We start from the raw sequence: 16,457 nt of genomic DNA, 5'->3' as shown, positions 1-16,457 counted from the left end.
ATTGGGAAGAGCCTTTGCTTGGCAGCTTTTTGGAAAAAAAAATATATAACTGCAGCCAAATAGTTTCGATTATTATTTATCAGGCCTGGAGATCAGCTAGGAGAGAGTTTAACCCGTTGCTTTGTCCAGGATGACAAGGTCACACTGTCCGCCCGTTGAATAGCATTCGGCATCTGGCTAGAACTGCTCATTTACCCATGACTGCCCTCTTTGTCATCACCACTGCACTGATAATTGCTGGGACTGTTTTCTGAATTAGTTTAAATATTGTTATTTGTTTTGGCTGCTCTGCTCCATGAGGCATGCATGGCAATAAATACACAAACTGTCATTTTTCCTTTACAATTTTGATTATTTTTTCCCCCTAAAGACAATATTTTTTAACAAATATCTAAGTCTTAACCGTGACAATAATCATCAATAACGATTAGTCATTGTTAGAATTAGCTCAGAGCTTTATTTCAGGTGAACCAGTCTTGTGTTTTTGTGCCTTCAGGCCGTTGCATCAATGTATTATTTTTGTTTAGATGGTCAAGATAGTAAAATATGGATTGTCATGGTAACTCAAAACCCCAAATCAAAGCACAGGGGGGTGTACCTTCAAACATGCGTACATGTGTAGGCAACATACACTGTGAAGGGCAGTGAAAGAAAAACGCATGTATATAACGTCGCTATAATCAAGAACTTTCTAAATCAAGACCTTGTTTTAAAATTGCAATCCCATTTTAACCATCCATTTTATTTGTGTGCATAAATGTTTCGTATGCATGCTGAAAGAAAGACTTCATCCAGTCTAATGCCCAAATATTCGATATTTGGGCATTTTTAAATATTTGATATTTGCAAGATTTGAAAGGGATGATTCTCCCTTTATAAGTTTGTAAATACCAAAATCATCAATAGCTCTGGGAGTGATATCTGTAAAGCATTGTTTTCCTCTCATTAGGAAGCAGCTAAAAGACAGCGTGACTCAGAGTAGAGCCAACGGACCAGAATATGGAGCCATCTGCATAAAGGCAGGAAATCAAAATGGAGAAAATGGACCTAAAACTGTGCCTTGGATCATTCCGTATGGAATCTTGTGAAAACTGGACTTCTGTGTATCTTTAAAAACTGTGTGGCTTCCAACTTAGCCTGGAGCCTAATATAACATCAGCCAAATAAAATTGAACAGGCAGGGACATTGAAACGCTACTTCCTGCAGGAAGGTTCAATAAAAATGATTTAGGTTCTTAACGTCATTTATCATTTGCTTTAACCTAGTTTAGTATATTTTAGTTCTGCTTTTAGTGCAACTTGTTTTTGGATATTGTTAGTTAGTAAAAGCTTCGTTCCAATATCTGCTTATATTTCACAAGCCTGCTTAGACCTGATAGTAGAAATATGAATTATGTCACTTTTAGGATTTGGCAGACTTAAGCTATGCTTTAGGAGAAACAGAAATCCTAATTTTATTGAGAGTTTAAACCAGGGGATTTGCTTTTTTTTCTTTTGCTAAAAACCTTTCTCCTTATAGCAGCTGGACTGAAATTAACACAAGTAAAGTAGTAATAACAGGAGTAAAGTGAAGGAGTAGAGGGTCAAGGTTGTCCTCTTGTTGAAAACCTCCCATATTTAAATGTACCTGCAGGCATTATAAAGCCTCTGAAGATGTGGACTCAGAGAAAATTACTTTCACCATTTGGGAGGTAAGGACATAGACGAGGTCATTTTTGTGACTAATGAATGTTGCCATTGACAGTTTGCGTAAAAATCTGTCTTCCATATTATTTGATGACTTGAATGAATGCTTAAAAGCTTCAGCCGTGTCATTTTAATATGAAGGGGTTCATATTTGTCGTTTATCGTGAGCATATGCAGTCTGATGAATTTGGCAGAGTGGGAATAAGATAAGATAAGATAAGATAAGATAAGATAGACTTTATTGATCTCACAGTAGAGAAATTTAACTGTCATATCGGCTCAATAATCAAAAGAAGGTGCCAAATGGAGGAATAGGTGCATAAGGAATCTTTTTAAGGTTAAATAAGAACAGTTATGAAAGGATAACAGATACTGATTTTTTTTTTTTAAATATATCAAACTTTTAATATATATCAATATATATCAATATACATATATATATGTATATATATATATATATATATATATATATATATATATATATATATATATATATATATGTGTGTGTGTATATATGTATGTGTATATATATATATATATATACATATAGATATAGATATACACATATGTAGCAGGAAATTGACAATTATACAACAAATAATAAAAACAATGATCTACTGGTGATCATATATATATATATATATATATATATATATATATATATATATATATATATATATATATATATATATATATATATATATATATATATATATATATATATATATATATATACATATATATATATATACACATAGTTGTTTGCACTAACCAAGCATCCTTATTAACCTGGTTGATAATGTGTAGCTATTTCTGTTCTGCTCCTCCTGTTGAATCCATTTGGATTCCAAGGAGAGACATTCAGCAGAACTTTCCTGATTGGGTGAATATATTCCTAATGCCCGCCTGCCCAAGGTTAGTTTTAGCCAGTCACAGTATCAGATGAAAATGTAAGCAGCAGGCGTCATGAGAAACGACAACTTGACGCTGGTCAAGGCACGGCTTGCTGTTTTCCTCTGAAAGAAGGAATCGTAGATTCGGACAAAGCAGATGTGATATCAGCAGCAGCTGTGTGAGTCCTCCTGCACTGCCGTGTTTTATTTTCGTTCAGCTGTGGCACCGGCACCTGTTGCTGTCGTCACAGCTGGTATGTCCCACCTTCAACTGTAATGCTGCAACATGATTAGCCCGGACCGTTTTTGGTTTGGGCTCAAACGATTGAGATGGTAGCGGTATGATTCTCGTGTGTTTGTGAACCCAGAAGTACCGGGAGAATTCAGCTAGCAGGCGAGGTCACATACAAGAAGTACATATAAAGATAATAGAAACGGACCTAGTGCTGAACTTTGACAAACTTAATAATTAAAAGGGTACAATGCGTTATTAACGTGTTTAAGGTTGATTGTGTAAAATGTGTACTGAGATCTAACAGCACTGGCTTGGTGACAAGGATATTGTCAAAGACTAAAAGAAACACATTTGTTAACCTAATGAAAGCAGCTTCAGAACTTTGGTACATACCATGCAAAATCTACTTTTTTTGCCCTTAAAAATGTTTTGTTTTGTACTTGGAGTCCCTACACTGCAAAAAGGAAACAAAAGGTAAGTACAATTTTCTTGGAATGGGTGTATTTGTCCTTTATTTTGAGCAGGTAAATAAGATTATCTGCCAATGGAACAAATATTTTGAACACTTAAATAAGACAATTACATAAACTGCACTTGAAATAAGAAGATGGAGATGAGTCGTTCCTTTTTTAAGTGCAATAATATTATTACATTGGCGGATAATCCTTTTTACCTGTTCAAATCAAGGACAAATACACACATTTCAAGAAGATTTTACTTACTTTTAGTTCCATTTTTGCAGTGTAAGAGTGCATTTTTTTTGCAATTTTGTAGTCCAAGCTGAAGGGTGCTGAAGCTGCAAGTGGATAAATCAAAAATGTTTGGTTGTTGGTTTAATCAAACCACACAATTCATTGCACCGTCCCCAACATAGCAGAAAAATGGCCACTGCAGATCCACTTTATATAGACCATGACTGAATGATTTAAATGTGAAAAAGAAGAACTTTAAAGCATGACATGTCCCCTTTAAAAGCCAGACTGAAACACATCAAATACAGCCAAGTTCAGTGAATTAGAATATGGGTTACACTGATGCTTGGTTGTCACATTAAAAGTAAATTTTAAAAATTACCATTAAGCAGGTATTTAACATAGTTTTCATTAAGCCCACTTTTCAGTATTAAAAAGTTTTTTTATTGGTCTTGTTTAATATTCTAATCTTAAAGGTTGAGTTTTTATTTAGCGTAAGCAGAAAACCATCAAAATGAACTGTGAAAATGGCTTGAAGACATCAGTCTGTGTGTCATTAATCCATTTCATCGCGTTTTAATTGGTGAATTGAGTTATTTCAGTAACTCAGTTCACCAAACTTTCCATTATATTCTAATGTATTGAAAATTACTTTAAACCATTGTTCTGCAAAAGAGTTAAAAGATGGTTGGATGCACTTTTTAAACAAAGATTAGTGTAAAAATGTGATGTACATAGCGAGCTAAATTGTACATTATGGTTGTTAATGACTTAATGCAACCTCAGCACATCAGCAGATATTTCGCAATAACAGAGAAGACATTTCCTTACCACAAAACTTAGTGCTTGCAAACATCCACAGGGGGTCTGACTGGTGAATTGGGACTTTGAGCCATCTTTTGTCACAGTGAAAATAAACTTTGCTGTTTCCTCGTTGAGTTTTTACTTTCCTTATGTTCCTGGGGGAAAAGTGCCTCCAACACAGAAACCGCTGCTGTTGGGTGAGGAGAAATCCAGCCTCTTCACCTCTTTTCTTCCATAAAGCTTCTGTACATCTTTATCTATTCAACTTATTATGTTGATAGAAGTCTTTTTGTCAAGAAATCAGGCCATTCTGCAACATTATAGACGCTGTACCGTTATCCATATATGGAAGTGCTTCCTGTTTTATTGAGCAGACTTAAAAGGCTCTTTTTAAAAGTTCATTTTAAAATGACATATCTAAACAATGTACATATAAGCTGATTTATTCATCTTTCATGCTTTAACTGTTTTTACGTTTTATGGCTCCAAAATAAGATGAGTATTTAGCCAGGATTCTCCATCCTGTTTTGTCAGTTTTGGTTTATTCAGATATATGAAACTGCTGCTCATGTCTGACAACCAGTGGTTTCCTCGTGTTTTTTCTAGACATGATCTCAGAGCAGAATGAAGTATTTCTTTAATCTTTGCTTGATGCTTTAATTTCTAAAACTAGTATTTGAATAAATTGTTTTATTGACGCCTTACATATCACACCACAAAATAGGATTTCTGATAATCCTTTGATAATGAAGTATTAAAATTCTACTTTTTATACTTTGAGTAAATGTGCTAATCTTAATGCAGTCAGTTGTATGCGCACTCAGTGCAATAGGAGCTCAAATATATTTATGTCTTACCGTATTTTACCGTATTTGTGAGCTCACAGCCCACAGAACTACATGGAGATGATGCTCTGTAAAAGTATTTCCCCCTCCTCCCAGAGGGAGAGACGGGTGCACAGATTCTCCCAACATTAGGTGGGAGGAGCGAGCAGCACCGGGACGCGCCACGACGCAGCGGCACCAGCAGCAGACCCGTCAAAACCTCCAGGTCCACCTCACAGCAACCATACCTCTGGTACACCTGTAGTGTTACTTCCAGGAGAGCGCTGTCTGGATTTTAAAAAAAAAACAACACAAGTAAAGCAGTCAAATATGATCGAAGGTGCTTGGAGCCAGCGCGTCTGGATGGCATAGGTAAAATAGATTATTCTTACATATATTTAGGATTTTTGGCGTTTGTTTTGCTGTGTAACGAAATATTTCCCCCACCTTCCCCTCCCGCCTGCTCACGCGTAATGGATACCTTTGGGAGCAGACGCAGACGCTTCAGGTGCGTCGCTAATTTCCAAAAAGGAAATGGATAATTATTTTATAATGACTTTATTATAACTGATCTAAAATTTAAAATTCTACTCACAATTAAGCTACCTGAAATAGTTACTTAAAAAAATAAGCTTGTCGCAGAATTGAATGTATTTTTTTTTTTTTTTTGGAACAATATTTTAATGTGTATTTTAAGAACGCTTCTTCTCTTTGCTGACAATAAACTTGTGGGAAATGGGATGAATGAAGATGAGAAGCGCGTCGTCTTTTCCAGCCAGCGGATGTGTTTTCAGCGTCTGGTTTCTCCTCTGCAGGACAAAGAGGCTCGTCTTCCGTCAAATTGCGATGCATCTCATCGGAGTGGTCTTAATTCTGGTCGTGACGGGCACGGTGAAAGGTAAACTGTGATTTCCAACATTCCTCAACTGAGAGCCACCCAAAGGGACTGGAGTCATTTCAGATGAGAGAAAAATGTTTTTTGCTTCTTCTTCTTCACACGTTTTACTCATCAGTCAAAGAAAGTAAAACGGATGAATATTTTATTGTTGTGAATGTTTTATGAGTGTTTCGATTCCTGATGGGGGAGAGAAAAAACGCGGCTGTCCCTCTCTCCCTGTCTCCTCCTAAGGTTGGGAATGCAGCGCTGGGTGCAGCACAGAAAATGGGTTTTGTGAGAAGCCAGGGAAGTGCAGGTGGGTTTCTAAAATTACCTCCGATTCCTGTGCAGATCGTGGCTCGCATCCTGCGCGCATTTTCCACCTTATTTCCATGAACTGCCACAGTAAATGTTCATCATTCAGGGAAACGCGTTCAGAATCTCTCCAACTGGATCAGCCAGGTTTATTAGAGCAATAGAAACATGTTTACACAAATGATGCCGAGTTTTGATTAAAAAAGGTCCTTTGAAATGTGAGATTTTGCTCTTTAACTTTGTTGAAAGTTTAACAAGTGAATGAGCTGGCTGTGACGTTTCCAGATGTCATCATGTACCATTTTTGCGTGTGCCGTGTATCTAAAATCAGGAATGCACGTTTTATGGCCTTGTCAAAAACCAGAACTGAAACCAAAATCATTATCTTTGGCCAGACTTGAATTATAAAGTTTACAAACAGACTCAATCAAATCTGTCTAAGCTTGAACTATTATTATTATTATTTTTAAGAATGAGCTAAAATGAGCTGGTAGAGACATGACCTAAGTTGGCCTGCAGCTGTAACTGCTGCAGAAGGTGGTTCTGCTAAGTACTGACTTAGGGACTCTGGTTACAAATGCTTTTCTTGTTTATATTTTGCCTACAAGAACAAAAAAGAGAAAAAAAATCCCAATAAAATACATGGATGTTTTAAGTTCAAGACGTATGCTTTTGTAAGGCACTGGTGTGTTACGAGGACAGGAGCAGGACAACAAAGCCAAATTTTGGTGGTATATAAATAAAAAAATTGCTCTGGGCTTTTTTCCCCCTCCCTTCTTTGATCTTCTTTCAGGTGCAAACCCGGGTGGGAAGGGGAGAACTGTGACCGCTGCATCCCGTTTCCGGGCTGTTTGCACGGCACATGCGAGAAAGCGTGGCAGTGCATCTGCAACGAGGGCTGGGCGGGCAGTCTGTGTGACCAAGGTGAGTCTCATTAAGCTCTCCTTCCTTTGTCTGTCCGCCTCCACCTCAGAGGTTAGCATGAGTCAGAGCTGGAGAGCCTCGGCAAATGCCATCAAATCAATCCGAATGAGGTGAACTGTGTTTTGGCCACTCAAACTACCATCACCGAGATTTTGATACTATTATTTCACCACGCAGATTTTTTAGCACGCTGACTCTGAAAATGCATTCATTAGTGTCCCAGAGAGGCTATTTTGGAATACAAACCTTTGCACCGACGACACATTTCTGGAATAATTCATAAAGAATCCACCACCGCTGATCCCTTGAGCAAAGTGGGGAACAAAGAGAAATTATTAAAAGGAGTTCCTACTTTTTCGGATCGGGGGTATTTTGAGCACAGTGTGCCCCACTTCTCTGAGCGTGCACGCTGCCTTTCATATTCTGCTCGAGCATATGTGCGTATCGCTTGTGTTGTGCGCTGGGCTGTGTTCTCAGGCTGGCTTTTTGTGATGACGGGATGCTGCTGCCATGTGGTGGTGGTGACAGAGAGAGAGAGCTGCAACAAAGACGATGTTAGAGCAGACGGCGGAGGCACGCAGCGAACGGAGCTTAAAGATCTGAAAACCACATGTTCCTGCTTTTGATTCCTGTTTTTCTGCCACAGATATTCGCCTGTGCTCATCCAAGCCTTGTCCCAGTAACGCCACCTGCGTAGAGAAAGGAGAGGGAGGATACCGGTGTGTGTGTCCCCAGGGCTACGCTGGAGAAAACTGCCAAGTGAAGCAGGGACTTTGCCTTCTGAATGAGTACCTAAACCTTTTATTTTACAGATATTTCCCCCCAGAAATGTTTCATTCCTCAAATGTATTTGTTTCTTTATCAATATGACCACTAATCAATACTACATCCCTGTTGATAAATATGTAGTGTTCTAGTATCTGTAGTGGCCAGCGGTGCTTAGAGTAAAACAATATTGGTACTTTTCTTGTTGCAGAGAGTCCAGTTTGGTTGCTGTGATTTACAGCCCATTGGACACGTGTAAAAAAGTATTTTTGATACTTTTGACTTGAAGCAATAGTCTTACCTGTAACTGGGTTAGTTTTGACGTAACTGGGTTAGTTTTGTGTTCATTGAAGCATCACCGGTCTTGCACAGCGGATGGAAACTAATCAGCTGGTATGATGCACTGATCAGTTCTGGATGTCGGAGGCAGCTTATTTAGGGTCTTGTAAAGGGTTTTACACCCCCTGAACATTTCCACATTTTATAATTGTATGACCTCACTTATAGCTTTGGATGAGCTGCAGGGATCCACGGCTCAGGAGGAAGACTCTGTCAACTAGACAACTATTAGTCATCCACCTGATTTGTGCCGAATGGAGCCCTGTTTGCAGTTCATCACAAGTGATGCAGGGAAACAGCCAGCATGTGGAAAAAGGCGCTCTGGTCAATGTATATGGTGGAAAACTAATGCTGTACATCACCCGGTGCACACCACCTTACAGACAAATGAGGTGGGGGTGGTATTTAGCGCGGACATAGAAGCTGGTCATAGTTGAAAGCAACACGGATGGAGCTAAGCACAGGACCTTCTGCAGGAAAACCTAGAGGCTGTGAAAGACCTGAGACTGGGCAGGAAGTTCATCTTTCAGCAGGACAACAGCTCTGAACACGCAAATCCCACCCAGCTTATGCAGTTTTACAAAGTAAAAAGTTTTAGTTGACGTGCAAAGCTTGGTGAAATACACCAAACACGTCTTACTGTAATGGCAGTGAATAATGGTCAGCATTGATTCATGGATACTAGTGTTGCACCTTTAAGATTTTGAATTGCAATCACCTTAACCCCAATACAATCCGACAAAGTTCATTGTTTTATAAGTTTGTAAGCAGATAAAGAAAAATAGGCTCTGCTTCACGTGGACATTTTGTTCAGTCGTTAATTGAATTACCTTCACATTCAAAGTAACCCTGAATATTTAGACAGCCTTTCTTTTAAGATCAGCTATTTCAAAACCTTGCTGTAAAACGGTGATTATTTCACCATCAAAGAGAAGCTTTATATACAGTCTTTTGTTAATTTAGTTTTTATGTCAAACTGCAATTGTTTCATCATGCTGGAGCTTTATTAACTACGCTGCTGCCTTAATGAAAGTCAGACATATTTGCACAGATAGTGGGCTAATAGATCACTTCAGAGGACCTAAACTTTAATGTCAGTGTTTCGAGATCAAATAAATCAAAGGCTGCCACAGTTCAGAGCAACCTCCATGCAGGCAGTGACCTGATTTCCTTCCTTTGCCAGCAGGAGGACACTGACGTGTCCTTCCACTCTGCCAACATCTCCATTGTGCATTCAAAAGGCCTCCCCCCATCCGTTTCTTTGGAAAAATATTATATTGCCATTACCTGCAGTATATTTGGTCTTCGGGGCATAAACATTCACAGACTCTGTGCTTCAGCACATTTGGTTTGACATAAAGTAATACTTTATAAAACTGCCAAGTCTCACCTTGACTTTTAACAGGCTGACATCAATACTGATGAAACTGTATGAAAGATATAGGTTTTACAACTGAGCTGAAAAGTATGGCGCTGGAATGCCTTTTCAGCTGTTTTAGTTTATGAGGGAAATGCACAGTGGGCTGAGACTTGACTTTGGAGCCAGTATAGTGCTTGGTTAAAAATCCATGCTTCTTTCTGACATTTTGTCACATTACAACCACAAACATGCTTTTTCTACAGTCTGAATGTGTTGCGTGTTTGTATTCATTGTATTAGGATATGCTTTTGCCAGCTATGTCCATCTAAAGATTAACATTTTGTCAATTACTCAATGCTTAATACTGTAAATTCAGTCAGAACAGTAATTCTCAAGGATCTAGGTCTGGACTTTGACTGGGTCACTCTATCCAAGAATGATATTAATCACTCCATTGTAACTCGGGCTGCTTGTTTTGCGTCTTTGTGCTGCTGGAAGGTGGACTTTTATAGTCTCAAGTCTTTTGGAGCCTCCAGCAGTTTTTTCTTCAGGCTTTTGCTGCATTTGGACCCATCCATCTTTCCATCAACTCAGGCAGCTTCCATGTCCTCGCTAAATATCAGCATCCCCACACCCTGATGCTAAATATTAGCGTTTCCACACCACAATGCTAATTATTAGCATTTCACCAACGTGATGCTAAATATCATCGTCCCCACACCGTGATGCTAATTATTAGTGTTTCCACAACGTGATGCTAAATAATAGCATCCCCACACTGTGATGCTAAATATTAGCATTCCAACACCTTAGCATCCCCACACCGTGATGCTAATTATTAGTGTTTCCACAACGTGATGCTAAATATTAGCATCCTCACACTGTGATGCTAAATATTAGCATTCCCACACCTTAGCATCCCCACACCATGATGCTAAGTATTAGCATTCCCACACCTCAGCATTCCCACACCTTGATTCTAAATATTAGCATCCCCACACCGTGATGCTAAATATTAGCATTCCCACACCAAGATGCTGCCACCACCTTGGTAAATTATTGTATTGTGTGTTCAGGGTGATGTGCACAAGAAATACTTTTTTTTTTTACCTTTATTTTATTTCATTTTTGGTCTCATCTAACCAGAGCATCTCATCTACATGTTTGCTGTGTCCTCTGCATGGCTCGTGGCGAACTGCGAACAGGACTTCTCATGACTTTCTTCTTGCCACTCTTCTATAAAGGCCAGATCTGTGGAGTTTACAGCTAATCATTTTCCTGTCAACCAATTCTCTAACGTGAGCTGTGACTCTCTGCTGCTCCTCCAGAGTTATCATGAGCCTCTGGGCTGCTTCTCTGAGGCTTTCCTCGCCCGGTCAGTCGGTTTAGATGGACATCCGTGTCTTGGTAGCTCTGAAGCCGGTCCATCCTCTCTTCATGTTCAGATGATGGATCGAACAGACAAAGCTTGGGATAATGTTTTATAGCGTTACCCTGCTTTTAAACTTCTCCACAACTTTCTCCTTGACCTCGTCCTTCGTTGTCATGAAGCTGTTAGTTTAATGTTTTCTGATGCGGTCGCTCCGACCCTGGTCATTGGGGCCTACTGTGCTGCTGGTTTTAGGTCTGTCCTTTATCCGGCACTACAATTCAAATGACTGAAGTACCTCCTTATTTCACAAGGACCAGGGGTCGGCACAGCTGGATTTATACTGGCATTAAATTACAGTGAATTACATTATTTAGATTATTTTATTCTATTATTTGGATGTATCAGGTTAAAATGGGCAGAATACAAAAGCACGCCTCTTGTCAGATTTTTATTTGTATAGAAAGAAAATTACCATCCATGATTTTCCTTCCACTTCACAATCATGCGTTATTGTGTGTTGTTCTATGCAGAGGTGGGTAGTAACTAGTTACATTTACTCAGTTACATTTATCTGAGTAACGTTTTGAGCAAAATGTACTTTTAGGAGTAGTTTTACTGGACTGTACTTTTTACTTTTACTTGAGTCATATTATTACTCAAGTATCGCTACTCTTACTTCATGTATAAAGAACAGACTTGTTTTAACCAAAAACTAAGGTTTATGTTAAAGTGAGACTTCTTACTTGCACACAAAATTTATGTTTCCGTTGTTTTCTATCTGCTGAGCTCATCGAGTCATTTGGAGATCAAATGAACGTACATTTATAGTAGATATTGTCATTGGAAGTACTTTGCACTGTTCTAACATAATTACATACATTAACTGCTGTAAGTGTTGCTTTCACGTTTAATGTTGAAAAAATGATTTAGAAACGTGTATATTTTGTCATTAGAATACCAGAATTTGCACATAACCTTGTATTTTTGTCAGTCCGACTACATTATTTTGAAATATTAACTAATTAGTTGTTATGATTAGTTACTCAGTACTTGAGTAGCCTTCTTACTGAATACTTTTTTTACTCTTACTTGAGTGATTTCTTGGCTTACAGCTATTTACTTATGCTCGAGTAAAGACATGTTGAAGTAGTGCTACTTTTACTTGAGTACAATTTTTGGCTACTCTACCCACCTCTGGGTCTATGTCATAAAATCCGTTGAAGCTTGTGGTTGCAACGTGCCAAACTGTGAATAGGTTGAAGTTGTGTGGATACCGTAGATTCACATTTTCCACACAGAAGCTGTCCATTTTCTGACCAGTTATGTTCTGATGCCCGATGCAGTTGGACCTGCCTGGTCCTTTAATGGCCTTCATATAATGACAGCGGACACCAGATGCAAAGCCCAAATTTCTGCTTGCATGTCCTTTCAGTCAACCAGATGTGTTGAAACAGAACACTGGTCTCATTCAGAAGGATAAGAAGCAACAACGAATATGTTCAAGGTTGAAAAGTAGGTTTGAAACCAGATAAGTTGTTGGAAAAAAAGGGAGAGATTAAGCCAAAGTTTCGTTATCTGTATTTCTTCTTACTTGAAGGACATCTGAGAAGCTTAAGTGCACTCTTTTAAGCCGGGGATGTTTCCTGTCTGCGGCTGGATTGAATTTTATCTCCCAGGAATCCTTATCCTGCCCATCAGACTATTAAAGACTCCGGGGAAGCAGGCAGCTGACAAGGCTGTCTGAACCCTGAACCTCTCTGTGGTTGAGCTGTCAGCTAGCAACGGCCAGAATCTGGCAACTTACAAATAGCCTATACTGAATTTTCAGCTTGGCTATTGGGCAACAAGCATCTTGGCTGTGATTCATGGTAGAAACAGCCGAGCCTGACTTGTACATCTAACATTAATCAGCTGCTCTATGAGGCAGAGATGTCAGGCTGGAAAAGCCGAGCAGGAACTGCATTTCTTCAAGGTGTTAGAGGCTTGTGTAATTATCCAAAGTACAGTTGGAGATATTGATTGGTTTCTATCTCAGGCTTTCATCTGTCAGCATTCGGTTAAGCATGGCTGCCTCGATCAGATACGGCGCACAAGTCAGTGCCAGTAGATTATTTCAGAGGTATGGCTGAGACGTCCTTTTTTTTTTTTTTTATATATATCCGGTCATGGGTTCAGACTTTTAATTTGCAGAAAATGAGGCATGCTGTTTTTCATTAGTGCGACGGAAAATTGCTTCTTACAGTAAGAGAATGCCAATGAGCATTACAGGTGCATCTGAATAAATTAGATTATCATCAAAAAGGTAATTTATTTCAGTAATTAAATAAAAAAATTACATTTATAGGTGCTACATTTCATGAGTTTGTTTGTTTCAGTTTCTCAAAAAAAAAATTACGATTCTTAAGACCAAAAAAACACAATGTCTAATACAGAAACGTCATGGTATGGTCTACAAAAACCACGGGGATGACTGCCGACCCAGTGGTTGACCTGCAAACGGTCACTGAAACCCTCCAGGAGGAAAGGAAGCCAGAAAAGGCCACCGCTGTTAAAACTGGCTCTTCAGAGTGACGTTTGCAAGAATATTTGTGGAAAGTTTAGTGGAAGGCAAAAGTGTGGTAAACGGAGGGTGCACAGACTGTGAAGCAAATCCTATTTGAGAGATTGAATAGAATTTGCTTATATCCAAGGCAAATTTCCCCCACGAGGGAGACTGATTAAGATACTTTGACTTTGAGGAAACCAGAGAAAAAACACATTTTGTAGAGCACAGGTGTCAAACTTCCTTCCTGAAGGCCCAAAGTCCTGCTACCATGACATGCAGGACTTGAATCACGTGCTGGTTAATTAGCAGGACTCTGTAGGATCTGATGACCTGCTGAGGAGGTAATTCAGCCGTTTGATGAAGTTGTGTTGGAGCAGCAGATGTAGCTCCTCCTTATGGTTTACCTGAAACACATGCAAAGGCTTAAGTCCTCCTTTCACATTAAAATCGCAAGTATCTTTTGAAAAAAAAAAAAACGTTTAAAAAGTGCAACCGAAACCAATTTTAGAAACCCTAAGCAACCAGTTTTATAGTTTGACTGAAACCCTTGTTGAATTTGACTGATGATGGACTTTTTTTGTCTCATTGCTACGGATCAATAACCCCCTAATTTTCTCACCAAATTACCAACTAACCAATGTTTTGGTAGCTTTGAGCATTTTATGTGGAATAGTCAAATTATTATTGTGGTCTGAAAATGTAAGAATAAATATCCCCACGCTGGCTGACATTCCTCGAATGACATTCTTTTTATGTCAGAGATTTAAATCTGTGTTTTAAAAAACATGGGCTGCTCTTCACAAATGAAAGGAAGTGTGATATTTTGAACAGCTTATAAGCCCTTTTCCTGCTTAATCGCTCATTTTCTGGCCAATCAATGAGTTTTGTGTTCTGCTGAGAACAATCTTTATTTTTCAGAGAAGAAAAGAAATATATAATCACATCTGAAAGGTTGTATGAGAAGGCAGAGGAAATAAAATGACCTCCAGACAATCTTTGAGTGAATTCCTTACATCTCTGCTCTTCTATAACTAGACGAATAAGATGTGGATAAACTGAACTTGAATAATGAACAGCAGACCTTTTTTCTCTCTCTCTCTCTCTCTCTGCAGTAATTTCTCTTTGTCCTGTCGTGTCCTCCAGGTCGCCTTGTCACAACGGGGCCACTTGTTTAGCGGCGGTCGACCCTTACTGTCTGTGTCCCCCTGGATTTTCCGGCGCCTTCTGCGACATCAGCGTCGGCAGCTGCCGGCCGAACCCCTGCCTGAACGGCGGCAACTGCACGGACCACGGCCTGGCCTTCACGTGCGCCTGTCCGCCCGGCTTCTCCGGTTTCACCTGCAACGACACCCGCGGCCTGTCGCCATGCGCGGGCGGGCCCTGCGCCAACGGGGGGACGTGCGTCGGTCAGCCTGACGGGAGCTTCCGCTGCGCGTGCCAGAGAGGCTTCACGGGTCCCACCTGCTCCCTCCATCACAGACAGAGGTCCAGAACCAAGCCGGCAAGCCCCAGACCAGCGGAGCACAGGGGGTTTGCCCTCGCCCCGCAGCACTACTCCCTTCCTGCCCACGCCTTTCACAAGCTGCTCCGACCGCCGGAGAGAGACCTGCTCAAGATTACCCTGAAGGAGTCCGTCCACTCCTCTGGCGTCCTCGTCACCCACGGCCAGCTCATCTGCTTCGGCATGTTGGCCTTGCTCACGTGTCTGGTTATCCTGGGCACCACGGGGATAGTCTTCTTTGGCCGCTGCGAGACGTGGCTGGCCAACGCCAGGTACAGCCAGCTTGTGCGGCAGCAGCGGGAGCACCTGCTGAGAGAGTCTGGCAGCGTGAGCCAGGAAGAGCCGGAGCACTCTGTAAACATCATCCTGCCAGAAAAGATTAGACTCTCCAGCTTCGGGAGGCACTACACCTCCATCTGATTAAAACGTCTCCTCCTGTTACCTGCCCCCCCCCCCCCGCGGAGGGAGGCCAAATGAATGTGTCGGTGTGACCCAGAATGAAGCGCAGCTCTTCAACGCATAGGGACCGGGCCCAATGTGCTCTGCTCTGGACCGGTCATGCATTTAAAATCCATTAAAAATGTGCAGAAGCTCAAAAGATGTCATTGTGTAGCATATCTCCAAGCTGCTTTTCCACTACAAAAAAAAAAAAAAAAGTTTTTACGCCTCTATTAATGACTCGTTCAGGATAAAAGGCTCCACTTTTAATCAAAAAAAAAAAAGGAGGAATGTAGTTAAGATAAGAGAACAGTCATTGCATTTTTTTTATCCTTTTTGTTCTTGTAATTAAACAGATTTCCTCAAAACTCTCTTTGGCTTTTTAATCGTGCCCAGATGCTTAAGGAGCACAAGAGCTGCAGCAACTGCATTTTACTTCCGACCCGTTTCATTCGAGAACAATCTGGCTGTAAACTGGTGGTGTAAGAAATGTTGTTACCATGATGTTTTTATTTACTAGCTGAGTTTCTACAGTAAGGTGCAGTGGATGTGTATTATGATTTGTCTGCCCATACATTGTGTAAATAAACATGATTGTTTTTTCTCTTTCTCGGATAATAATCCAGTCTTTATGCACACTTGGCACGCAAAGTAAGGACATTTATCTATACCTAACCTTTAAAAACTCTGTTCTCCTTTTAAATGATGCCACAATGGTAGGTTGTGTAATCTCATCTCAACACCTTTAGGCACTGAGATTGACTCTAATAATAAGTCTTTCCACACCATCACACTTCCCCCTTCACAAGCTCTTTGGATTTGGCTTTTTTAAATTTTTATGGATGCAATTGTGGCACCATTTCAGTGGAAAAAACAGGCTTTCCACA

At 40.0% G+C, this 16,457-nt stretch overlaps 1 protein-coding gene across 1 annotated transcript; it reads left to right on the top strand.

Annotated features, from left to right (window-relative positions):
* Positions 1–5,278: 5,278 nt before the first annotated feature.
* LOC105917208 (protein delta homolog 1) lies at positions 5,279–16,178 on the top strand. Its single transcript, XM_012851947.3, has 7 exons — positions 5,279–5,506; positions 5,628–5,642; positions 5,950–6,032; positions 6,264–6,327; positions 7,120–7,250; positions 7,897–8,038; positions 14,775–16,178. Exons 3-7 carry the CDS (start codon positions 5,981–5,983, stop codon positions 15,550–15,552), a joined length of 1,167 nt encoding a protein of 388 aa, XP_012707401.2. The 5' UTR covers positions 5,279–5,506; positions 5,628–5,642; positions 5,950–5,980; the 3' UTR covers positions 15,553–16,178.
* Positions 16,179–16,457: the final 279 nt, after the last annotated feature.

This window comes from Fundulus heteroclitus, chromosome 19, assembly GCF_011125445.2.
Source record: "Fundulus heteroclitus isolate FHET01 chromosome 19, MU-UCD_Fhet_4.1, whole genome shotgun sequence".
NCBI classification, from domain to species: Eukaryota; Metazoa; Chordata; class Actinopteri; order Cyprinodontiformes; family Fundulidae; genus Fundulus; species Fundulus heteroclitus.
This window is presented reverse-complemented; position numbering and strand designations above follow the sequence as displayed.